This window comes from Triticum dicoccoides, chromosome 2B, assembly GCF_002162155.2.
Source record: "Triticum dicoccoides isolate Atlit2015 ecotype Zavitan chromosome 2B, WEW_v2.0, whole genome shotgun sequence".
Lineage (NCBI taxonomy): Eukaryota > Viridiplantae > Streptophyta > Magnoliopsida > Poales > Poaceae > Triticum > Triticum dicoccoides.
Genome location: NC_041383.1, coordinates 110594370 through 110606940, shown reverse-complemented (window position 1 = coordinate 110606940; position 12571 = coordinate 110594370). Strand labels below are relative to the sequence as shown.

Here is a 12571-nt window from a genome sequence, read left to right as displayed (position 1 = left end):
CCCCAGCGCCGGCGCACCGCATCCCTAGCGACCTGCAACCCCGGCGCGTCGCATCCCGGGCGACCCCATGCCCCAGCGCGCCCCATCCCCGGTGCATCTGATCCCCATCCGCCACCGTCTCTCCTCCGGCCCGGCGAGACCAGCACTGCCCTTGACTCTGCAACACATCTCCGCTCCCATCGCATCTCAGGTCAGCACCGTAGGCCTCCCTCCTTCTGTCGTTCCTCCCAGCCCCCTCTTCTCTTCGAGGTGCTCCGCTCGCTGCCTCGTACTTAACCTTCCTGCTCCTCCACCCCTTCACTGCTGCTCCCTCCTGCTGTCCTCACCCACAAGCTAGTCAACTGGAAGATCTACATGTCATCAGTCCAACTTCTTGCCCCGCCGCCGGTCACTCAAAATGTGAGTTGCAGTACAACTTGAGCTCAATGAGAGGGTGATAAATTTAAGAAGAATCAGGGTCGTATGTGTGTTGTGTCATTGATCTTTCTCTGAACAATGCTTTCTCTGCCATGGACGAATGCCTTCTTTGTAGATAAGGGCATATGACACTCTGTTCTCTGAAGGTGCTTGTTGATATGCCAATGAGAACATGTATATTTTTCTGCAGGTTCTCTTGTTGATTTATGAGGTATACCACAAGTTCTATTTTTACAGAAGTTGAACTACAGGATATGAAGTTTGATGGATGCAGAGGTTCTTTTGACCTTGAAATTTATATGAGTTCAGCTTTTACTTGATTTTCAGTTCAAAAATTGCATTCTTTTCAGTAAATCAACTTTAATATGCAGAACATCAAGGAAATCTTGAAAATTATATGTGCACTCTATGTCTTTTTCTTATGCTTACAAGTATTCTACACACATACTGTTATGCATAAGTTCAGGTCGCATGTGGAGTTTCAGATATATGCAATTGAATTAGAGCACCATGCTCTCACCCATGTAATTTGCAGGGAAAACATAATAAGTTCTAAGAACATAAATACAAAAGTTCATATTTTGAAACAAATGAAGTATTTGGGAACTAAAATGAAGTATTTCAAAGTACAGAACTTCTATTTAGGTTTCTTTTGTGTACTTCTAATGTTACTATGCATGAACTTGTCGTTATGTTTACATGTTTTACATGATTATTATGGTCATTTCGACCTTCACAAATTTCATTTTCTTTTTTTTCCGTTCATCTTACAGGTCGAAGGAGCTCCCTTTAGTTCAATGGATGCAACAAAATAATCCATGTTGCCTACTAGAACTTGCGTGTGTGTTGTGGCGTGTGTGCTGGTGCATGCCTGTTGCCTAATGCGGCGTGCGAGCATGTACACAAATTGAACTGAATGATCTCCAGTAAGTGAAATCAATGATCTCCTGTATCTAAACGACAGGGGAGATGCATCATGTACAAAAAATGGTAGGATCTTGAGGTGTTGCTGCTACTTCTTTCTTCTCATGCCCTACTGTTGCTCCATTCGAATCCATGCTACTTATATGAAAATAATTGATGGTCTAGGTGCTTGTTGAAATGCTTATGAGAACCAATTTTTGCTGTTTGGTATTTGGTATAATAGCGCAAAGAAAGGATGCCCTATGATGCCTCTTGCCGAATAGATTTATTAGAAGTTCCATTTTTCCAGCAAGTGTATGGTCAGATTCTCTTGAAAAATTGTTATAAAAGACACAAGGGATGCAGCGGTGCCGCCACACCTCTGGTTTCTCGTTGGTATATTTTCCATATGATCTGCAGCAGTTCTTCAGTGTGCGATTCGACAAAAAGACCATCAGTTCAACTACTAAATTACCAAAATATTTTTTTGGTTTAGTTCAGTTACTAAGTTTAGTTCAGTACAATTCTTTTATAGTTACAGATTAGTTCAATAGTTATAGTTTTGGTTTAATTTAGGTTAGTTCAATTACAAGCTGGTGTTTAGTTCCTGATGTAGTATTTTTGAGACCATCCTATAATATTTCCTCTCAATTTTTGTTAGCAGATTTGATGCGTAGAAACATCATCTCCACACCCCCCCCCTCTATTCATGCGCAGTACAAGCTTCTCCGGCTGCCGCACCACCTGAATCCAACGAGGCTAGGTCACACCGGCCCCGCATCCGCCCACTTCCAATGAGGCTGCGTCACTCACCGGCGCACCTCTGCCTCGCCGTGGGCAATGGATGCTCCTCTGTAGGTCAACCTCCTAGTAGAGGGTAGTTCTATGCTCCATGTCGTGCTACGTCCAGCGGTCCCTCAAGCTCCACAAGAACTTCTTTCTTGTTGCGTCTGCACCTCCGGAAAAGGTACTAATTCGAACACTGAAGTTGGTTCTTCAAGGTTAAACTGAAATTATTACTTGAGTGAAGAACTGCATGAAAGTATAGCATAAACGTAGGAGCTTTGATTTACAAAAAGGTAAGGCACCACCACCAGCCCGTCCACCATGGTTGCTGGCTGCCGTGCAAGTTGAGCGCTGATGGTAGTCCTCTGTGTGCATCAAATAAATAGATGTGTTGTTCTGCTAATTGAGTAGTTGGGAAGATGTGAAAAGTACATGCTCTTTAGGTGTTGTCACTATTCCTGTGAGCACAAGTTTTAAAAAATGTTTACTTTGTGCTCTTGCATATGTTTTTGGGCAGTACAAACACATCGCCATAGTGAGTACAGATGCAACACCTTGGGAAGTACTAACATTGCCGCGCTGGGCTTTCCGTGTGCAGGGTCCACTGGGTTCTGTCCTGAGAGAAGCATCACCGGCTGGGAGAGTTCAATGATCTGAACTAGGAAAGTTCAACGTGGAAATTTGCTGCAGATTTCAGTACTTGAGAATTTTGTGTGTGTTTTGCATTTTAGGTGACAGAACCAGTGAGTCCTACTACCGGTGTAGGCCAAGTTCAAGGACTTTGCTGCCGACAAGTAATGACAGTTATCCAGCGACACCAGAAACAAAAATTAAATGTTCTTGTGCGGAGGATCCCTCGAATTCACCTCCTCTCGTTCTTTATCAACAAATGATTTTCACTATCTGCAGCAAATTATAGTATGGGAGTGGGAGTTTTATGTTGTACTCTCTGCCTGCACAATGCATTTTGTAGTGTTAGTAGTTGTAGAGATATGTTTGTGTTAAAAAATGGTTTTATATATTTTGTGGTGTCGGTACTTTAGTAGAACATTAGTTCAAATCTTCAAATTTTATATAGTTCAAGTACATAAGGAACATAAGGAACTTTAGTTAGTTTCTTGAATTTCGACTCCTTCAGTTTTTGTTCTTAACCAGTTTTTGTTCAAGTATATAAGGACCGACGCCCTTAGTTTCAAAAAGGAGCTCCCTTAGTTTCAGTAGATGTGGACATTGGTAAAATCTAAAGTTCAACTATTCTGATGGGGCACTTCATAAAGCAAAGAAAAAAGAAAGCAGAGCAAAAGTGAAGAAAAAGAAAAAGAAAACCAAAGTGGTCCTGAGAAGAAAATGCCTACTGTCCAGTAATACATTCTCTCGATAGTCTATGGTTATTTGTTCATGAGAATAAGAGAACAGTGGTACAATACATATTACGTGATCACATGAGCTGTTCATATAAAAAATGCCTCGGTTTGTGTAACATCAGTTCTAACTTTTATAGCTTGATAAATGATTAAAAGTCAATCTGAATTCATTTTGATCCATTCTCTTGTGATTTTAGGCTGAACTCCAATACTTGCATCCGCCACCCCAACGCTGACGTGTTCCCTCAGTCCTCTCTCGACAAATCCAATAGTACAGGTTCTCGCCAGGTAAAACAAAGTAAAAATTTGAAAATGTCATTAAAGACACTTGGAAGTACAAATGTAAAAAATAAAGAAGTTCTGATTCTCGCCAGGTAGGAAGTTTTGGAGAAGAAAACATAAGTTTTTAAAAGAAGGAACGGTAAAAATGTAAGTCCGTTCAACTATATAAACCAAAGTGATGACATTGACAGTAAGGATAAGGATGAGAAACAAAATTAAAAACTAAAACTAAAAGAACATTGAGTGATTATTTTTTGAGAAGTACAAACTCTCTAGTACCATAAGTACCATAAATTAAAAATTAAGAATTGCATCAGTTCTGACTCAAGGGGACAAATTTGCAAAAAAAATCATAGCAGTAAAGGTTCAAAGGAAAAAGCAACTTAACAAATGGAAAAGCGACAATGGATTTATATTATGTTAATCACCGATGTGCTCTTGTTTGTCAGTTCATGTGTGCTCTTGTTATAAGGTCATGCGCCAACTTGTTATCGATTTTGTGTGTGTGTGTGTGTGTGTGAGTTCGTAAACCAAGTGTAGCTGCTGCGGAAAAAATGCATGGATGTGCTACCCTCAGTTCTCTCTCGACAAATCCATCAATGCAGGTTCTCTGGTGCGCCAAGTATTGCCGGCGGCGATGCTTGCATCATGGCCCATTAAGGAGATGCAATTTTCCTGGTTTTCACAGACAACATGGATTTTAGTTCAGCTACAGAAACCACACAGGTTCAATGATGATGATACCATAAGTTTGGACAAGAAAACAAATGAGAATTAAAACATAAAATTTTAAATTCTACAAGTTCAAGTGCTCATCCACATATGGTAATTCAAGTTGGTAAAAGTTTAAAATGGTAAAAAGTTCAAGTTGCAAAACAAGAGAAATCTAGAACATTCGTTGCAAAAAAAATTGACTTCAAAAAAAGAAACACGCAAAAAAATGGCAAAAAAATAACATTCAGTTCAACAATAAAAACAATGCAAGTTCGGGGCTAGGATACAGTAAACCGTTAAAAACTTACGAGAAAAATATTACCCAAAAAACAGAGCAAAGTCTAGTTAGTGAAAACACCCTTAGTACAAACTCATGCAAACATCAGTACAAGTACCTTTTTTCGGAACCATTCAAAATTACTCTACAGAAAATAGCTCAATACAAACATACACATATATCAGTATGACTACTTTGTTTTTCAGACGAAAAACAGCAGGATTCGTCATGCCATATTCAAAATTACTTTTAGACGGTTGCGAAGTAGAGAAAAGGTTCAACATGACTAAGTTTTGCATTTTTGATAGCTATCCAACGGTATATTATTTGCCCCATTTTGATAATTTAAAAAAAATCGCGTTCAAAATCAAATTTGACCATGTTCGAATTCGTTTTTAAAACGTAAGGAATTAGAAAAACATTTCTATACAGAAAAGTTGCGTATTTTTTATAGCTTTCCAACACCATTTCATTTGCGTCAATCCGACAAACCGTTTGCAAAAAAAGTGAAATACGTTTCGCCCAGAATTTCATCTTTTTTAAATTACTTTTAAATTGTATATAATTTGAAAAAATAGTAGATATATGAAAGATGTGGATTTTTACCAGCTTTCCAACGCCATCTTATTTTCTCAATTCCGACAAACCGTTTGAAAATTGAGTCCAAAATACGATTCATGTTTTTGGTTTTAAAAAAAACAGTTTTTTTCAAAACTGCTCTTAAACCGTGATGATTTTGCAAAAAATTCCTATATATTTGTAATGTAGATGTCCAGAGCTTTCTAACGATATATTACACGTCCCCATTTCGACCAAAAGACTATCAGTTCGACGAGATGAAAATTATCAGTACAACCGCCTGAAACCGTCAATTCAAGTAGGGTAACAAAATAATATTCTGTTTCGCGAAACAAAATAGCCCATATATATAATCAAATGAGTACATGTATCATAGTTATTTTAAATTTCATAAAAAATATTGCAAGAATTCTCCGCAACAACGCGCAGGGTATTATCTAGTATATCATGAATGAAGGCCTGAATTGTACAGTCTTGTTAAAATCAAGATATCCACGTGGTATGGACAAAGAGTGGTAGTCTTAACGAAAGACAACTTCAAAGCGTGGATGGACAGATATTGCCCTTTGTGATCACAATGAATTAATTCGACACTTGCTCCTCTCTTACACACTTGAAATGCTTTTTTTTAGAGAAGAGGCGATGGCCGAGCCCAAGAAAGGCTCGAACCTAGCCCGGCTTTGAATTAACAAAGCCATCAACCGGCCACGATTACACCACTTACAAGAAAGGAAAACAGGGAACGACAAAGATACGGAGTGCTACAACAGCTCATAGCCAACCAGCAATACAGGCAAGCGAAAGATACAAGAAGGAGCTCAGCCTGAATTACCACAGCCTAACATCTAGAACAGCAGCTAGCTCGGCCACAGGAGAGAATCAACCAGCAGCACCAGCAACGGTGGCCATCGCCACATCGCCTACTCCGGCAGAACCTGCTAGCAAGCCATCTGATTCCCCCTCCAAAGAGGACCACAATCCTCTCGCCCTGGCTCGAAGGGCGTCGTACCGTCGGGAGGTAGGAAGCTCACCGAGAGCCGCATGAACAAAACCAACAGAGCACCTTAGGCAAGAGGAACCAGAGCTCAAACCACAGCCGCAGCGCTCCCACGACCTCGCCACAAGCACAGCCAACCGCACATCCAAACACGAGCTGAAGAAAAATACTGCACAACGAAGACCGGCGGAAGAAGATGCACAGAAAGCCGCCACCAACCGCAACCAAACCTGCAGCAAACGCCAACCTTGCTTCCATGCACCCCGGATGGCGCCTCCAGGAAGGGATGCGACGACAGAACGCCGCCACCGTCCTCAAGGGGAGCTGGAGCTTTCGCCACAAGAATGCAAGACGACGGGAGGGAGGGGACCTCGACAAGGCCTCCAAGAAGGTAGCCGACGCCAATCCATGGCGTCGCCATTGTCCTGGCCGCCGCCGATGACCAAGGGTTTCCCCCGGTCCCGCTCCACACTCCGACCACAAGGCCACAAGAATGACTAGAGGGGCGCAATCTAGCAGGTAGGAACGGAGGTCTTCGTAAGAAGCAGGAGAGCCGACCGGCGGGGCACCCCTCCATTGCAGAACTCGTCCACCGCAACCCCGCCGCCCGCACGGCCGGAGTCACGGATTAGCACCCACGGCCGCCGCTCGCCGCAGAGTCGACGGCGTCCACACAGCCCGGGGCCGCCGACCCGGCATCCACCCACCACGCACATCACCTCCACCGCCAGCAAGCATCCCCGCCACAATCACCTGGGGCATCACCAACCACCGAACACCACCCAAAAGAAAGGAGCGTGTCTGCGGCGTCCCCACAGGCCAGATTCGGCCGGAATCGAAGGCCAGCAGCCGCCCGAGCACCGGATCCGGCGACACAGGGACAGTTGCGGCAAGCCTGAGCAGGAGCAGGGTCGCCTCCCTGGCCCACGGCGGGGAGCCGGATCGAGCAGAATGCCGCCACGGGGACCACCGCAGGCTCCTGATCCGGCGAACGGGCGGCGCCAGGAGCAGCCGACGGGATCCAACACGACCAGAGACGGGGGAACGCCACCACAGAAAAGGGGATCGGGGCGAGGTCGACGACCAGGGAGCATGCATGGGGGGATTGGCCAGAGCAGAAGGCGCGAGGGGACGCCCCGCCGCCGCCCAGCACCGCGCGGGCCAGGCCCGGTGACGGCCGCCGGCGGCGGCGGGGGAGGGAAGAGCAGGGAGAAGGGCCTTGACGAGGCGGCTAGGGTTTCGCCCCCGAGTCGCCCAGAGAGGACGACGCGGGGGTCGGGGTGGGGGAGGAGGGGCGGGCGCACACAGGATACCTTTTTTGATATCGCCTCACACTTGAAATGCCCCTCCAGTGAGCCATCCATATTGCTTTCAATCTACCACGGCCAACATCAATAACGAATATGTTTGGTAATTTGTTGAAAGAAATTCATCCTCGGCTCAAAGTGCACATCCGTGTTGGAGTGTGTGTTTTTCTTTTGGCAATATGGAGATGTAAATGATCATTTTTTAACTAGGCAAAAGTTTCAAAACAAATTGCAAGTCATCTCAAGAGCCATCAGTTTTTGGGTCAGTACAAGGTTCTCTCTCCAGGATGTGGATGCGTGGGAGTCCACGGCTTTGGGTGCACCTGTTGGGAGATTATCGTCAGGGCTTTATTCGTCCATTTTGGGTGACGGTCCGGTGTAATACTTTCTGTTTTCATTGTTCTAGCTCGGCCCATGTATTTGAACTTTTCTCCTGTTTCGTACTTTGTTCTAATATTGTGGGTGTTGGCCAGGGGGATTTTTCCTCCTTTTCAGGGAGAAAAAAGATGAAGCGGCAATAGTTCATAGGGTCTGTCTAAATCTCAGTCGACTGAGACTTCGCGAAGTCTAAGTCAGATGACGTCATATATAAACTGATCGCACGTAACTCCGTTCGCTTGCCTGGAGTTCTGTTTCCCCCTGTTCGTTATGTGTTGGCCTGCGTCGGCCTGCGTTGGCTCACACGTGGGCTGCTGCTGGGCTGTATTGACATCATCTATTCGTTGTGCCTTTTTTTTTTATTTGTGCTTTTTACTGGAATTGCTAGAACATTGTCCCGTTGGGTGTACTATGCAGCACAGTGTAGCTTTTATTTTTTACGCTAGAGTTGCTAATGCTCTGTTTCTTCTTTTCGTGTCATCTTGCTATTTTTGTTCTTTATTTATCATTTCATTCAAAAACTATTTTGTATTTTTAAATGATAAAGAAATCTTCAATGTAACAAAGAAAAATAAAGAAATGAAAAGAAGAAGACAATTTAATTGTCTGTAACCGACGGATAAGCAACTATATGTGGCCGACTAGTGTGCAAATGAGTATAAATATTAGGCTGTATTTGGGCTGTCAAATATATCGGTGTATGTGTCATCTCTCCCAGCCGATATGCACTGTAGTGTGCCTCAAACAAATATAATACATACAAAAAGTGTAGTTGTTCTAAAAAAAGTGTAGTGTGTTTGTATTTCTTTGAGCACATATTTTTGACACAAAAAAGGAAAATAAATTAAGAAACTATGTGCAGCCCACGTGTGTGCATAACACAAATCCAAAACGCAAAAATAAATAGAAAGAAAAATAGAAAGTACAAAATCAAAAATGAAAAAGTGAAAAATAAATTCACATACTGGGACACCCAAGCTCCTAGGCCCTCCCCCCGCCCGCACCCAAGTTAGAGAGACATACAGTTGCATGACTACAGTTGGACGTAGTTGCGATCAGGTGCGACACTTGCAGTTGCGGGGATGTTCTCGGGCTTGCAATTGGCCCACCCATCTACCGGCGCCCCCTTCCACAGAACAAAAAAGCCCAATTGCGGTCGGGCTAGAAGACATGCAGTTGCGGTCGGGTGCGACACTTGCAGTTGCATGTCTAGTGTCGGACATGCAACTGACCCACCCCCTCTCTCGCCGCCCCCTCCGACAAAACAAAGGTCCAGTTGCAACCATATTCACTACTAGATATTTCATTATAACCGAGGGTCCAATCACCGTCGGATATTTTTGATCACCGTCAACTATTACTAAAACCGACGGTACACCGTCGGCCATCTCCCGTCGGCCTTGCTCCGTCGGCCATTACAGTAATGGTCGACGGTACAGTCGGGTAATATTGTCACCTACGGTAGTAAGCCGACGGTGAGCCGTCGGGCATGTTATTGTGACCAGCTAGCTCATCTTAGCCCGACGACATTTATAGCCGACGGTTCCTCGTCGAGCATTTACTCTCCGACGGTTATTGCTTCCCGTCGGTTTTCAAAGTAGTCGACGGTACATTTGTCCCGCTGGACTTATTTATGACCGTGAGGAGAACCAAACCGTCAGCTCATTAGATGGTCGACAGTGTATACGGCCTTTCAGGAAACCTGTTAGCCGAGGGTGAGCGAACACCGCCAGAAAACCTGTTAGTCAAGGGTGAGCAAACACCGTCAATTTATAAATTCACCAACAGTCTGAAGTCCCCATTGGCATTCTCTATAACCGAGACATATTTTCCACCATAGGTCATTACTCACCCCTCGTATATTTCTTTCACCAAGGGGTGTTTCATTCCATCTCATACACAAGCACAAGGTATTGAGTTGCATCCAAATTGCATTAACCATAATTATCAAATGTCGAATGCAGAACAAAATAGTAACTGAGATAGGCCACATTTTGCATAAGATAAATTGTCCACTAAGACAAATTTGTCCATAAGATAATAAAGTGTTTCAAATATCTAACACAACTACATTTTGACATGACTTGAACATCATTAGATTTTATAGCCAATCATCATCATCGCCATCGCCACCGCCATAGCCATAGACATAGTCATCCTCATCTCCATAGTCATCATATTCCCCATCACCATAGTGATCATAGTGCTCATCACCATACAGATCACCCTCGCCATAGTTACCATATCCCCCATTGCCATAGTCGTCGTCCTCATCATCATTTCCATGACTCGTACTGCCTCCAGTCCTGCTTCCCATTCCCTAAGTAATGACAAGACTAGTTGTCAGTATAATGTAGCTGAAATTTAAGTGACCTACAGGGATCAAACTTAATTGTTCTAATTGATAGGTTATCTGCGAACTGCTATATGACAGCATGATTATCCAACAATATGATGCCTATTCACCTTTCGTTCCTTCACATGAAATTTTCAGAGGAAACATGAATCAGCAGGAACACATTCCATACATATTTACCAAGTACTATGCATATCTATCTGCAACCCCATTATCAACAGTGTTTACATTTCGCAGTCACATGACAAAGCCGAATTACTAAACTAACAGACCGCTATTGGCTAGTTTGGGCATATAGTAAACTAATTAAGAATGGCATGTACAAAGAGCATAAACTAGCAGCATGTGCCCCAAGGTGAAATAATATTTGCATGTATATGTATTATAATTGAAATGCATATGTACAGAGGCTTTATCGAACATGGTACAATGCTTAGATAAAGTAAGAGTATCCGTAAGAAAAATATTCCGGATGGTTAGCCTAAATGCTTTCATGTCTACTAATTCGTTCCATGCGACCTCAATAAATTATACATGAAGTACAAATAAATTATTGTTCATACTATCATATTTTTCCTATTAATGATTTTTTAATTAACATGGTTTAGTTTATCTAGTTTTGCACATAAGAAATGATAGCGAATTTAGATATGCAAGCAAACAAGGCATATGTACAGAGATACAAGCAAACAAGGCATATGTACAGATAAACAAGCATGACAACTGTAGGCTATCAAGTGTGGTCTTCACTGCATTTTTTTTCTCATAGATGTGCAGATAAACTTGTCCTATCATCCATCAAGTATTTACATGCAGCATCAGTCATTTCTCTTGGGTGATATAATCCTTTAGAGGAATGCGCCAATATAGTTAACCATGCATTTCTTTTCTAAATCTGTAATTAAAATATATGAAGGATCTACATCTGCTGCTACTTTCCATGACCAAAAATACTGCACCTGACTTGCTGTGACGCCCCCGATTCAATCGTACACTAATCATGCACGCAAATGTGTACGATCAAGATCAGGGACTCACGGGAGGATATCACAACACAACTCTAAAACATAAATAAGTCATACAAGCATCATAATACAAGCCAGGGGCCTCGAGGGCTCGAATACAAGTGCTCGATCATAGACGAGTCAGCGGAAGCAACAATATCTGAGTACAGACATAAGTTAAACAAGTTTGCCTTAAGAAGGCTAGCACAAACTGGGATACAGATCGAAAGAGGCGCAGGCCTCCTGCCTGGGATCCTCCTAAACTACTCCTGGACGTCGTCAGCGGGCTGCACATAGTAGAGGCACCTCCGGTGTAGTAGGGGTCGTCGTCGACGGTGGCGTCTGGCTCCTGAACTCCAGCATCTGGTTGCGACAACCAGAAAGAAAGGAAAGGGGGGGAAAGGGGGAAGAAAGCAACCGTGAGTACTCATCCAAAGTACTCGCAAGCAAGGAACTACACTACATATGCATGGGTATATGTGTAAGGAGGCCATATCGGTGGACTGAACTGCAGAATGCCAGAATAAAAGGGGGATAGCTAGTCCTATCGAAGACTACGCTTCTGGCAGCCTCCATCTCGCAGCACGTAGAAGAGAGTAGATTGAAGTCCTCCAAGTAGCATCTCCAAGTAGCATCTCCAGTAGCATCGCATAGCATAATCCTACCCGGCGATCCTCTCCTCATATCCCTGAGGGAGAGCGACCACCGGTTGTATCTGGCACTTGAAAGGGTGTGTTTTATTAAGTATCCGGTTCTAGTTGTCATAAGGTCAAGGTACAACTCCAAGTCGTCCTGTTACCGAAGATCACGGCTATTCGAATAGATTAACTTCCCTGCAGGGGTGCACCAACTTACCCAACACGCTTGATCCCATTTGGCCGGACACACTTTCCTGGGTCATGCCCGGCCGCGGAAGATCAACACGTCGCAGCCCCACCTAGGCTCAACAGAGAGGCCAGCACGCCGGTCTAAACCTAAGCGCACAGGGGTCTGGGCCCATCGCCCATAGCACACCTGCACGTTGCGTACGCGGCCGAAAGCAGACCTAGCCTAGTGGCGTTCCAGTCCAATTCGGCGCGCGCCGCTCCGTCGCTGACGTCTGAAGTGCTTCGGCTGATACCACGACGTCGGGATACCCATAACTACTCCCACGTAGATGGTTAGTGCGTATAGGCTCGTAGCCGACTCAGATCAAATACCAAGATCT

General features: G+C 43.9%; 1 protein-coding gene and 1 long non-coding RNA gene across 4 annotated transcripts in view; one reads left to right on the top strand and one right to left on the bottom strand.

Moving 5' to 3' along the window:
• The first annotated feature begins 6 nt into the window (after positions 1-6).
• LOC119362424 lies at positions 7-3185 on the top strand. 3 transcript variants are annotated; one of them, XR_005173387.1, is made up of 5 exons: positions 7-399; positions 608-693; positions 1191-1407; positions 1985-2287; positions 2705-3185. It is a non-coding gene; the product is annotated as an uncharacterized LOC119362424 (long non-coding RNA). The 3 variants fall into 3 exon arrangements; XR_005173386.1 differs by having other exon boundaries at positions 1191-2287; XR_005173388.1 differs by lacking the exon at positions 608-693 and having other exon boundaries at positions 1191-2287.
• Positions 3186-9930: 6745 nt separating this feature from the next.
• LOC119362420 overlaps positions 9931-12571 on the bottom strand; it is a 19965-nt gene continuing 17324 nt past the window's right edge. Inside the window, exon 7 of the mRNA XM_037627637.1 lies at positions 9931-10324. Coding sequence (XP_037483534.1) covers positions 10106-10324 — 219 coding nt within the window. The 3' untranslated portion in view covers positions 9931-10105. The remainder of the gene's footprint in view (positions 10325-12571) is intronic.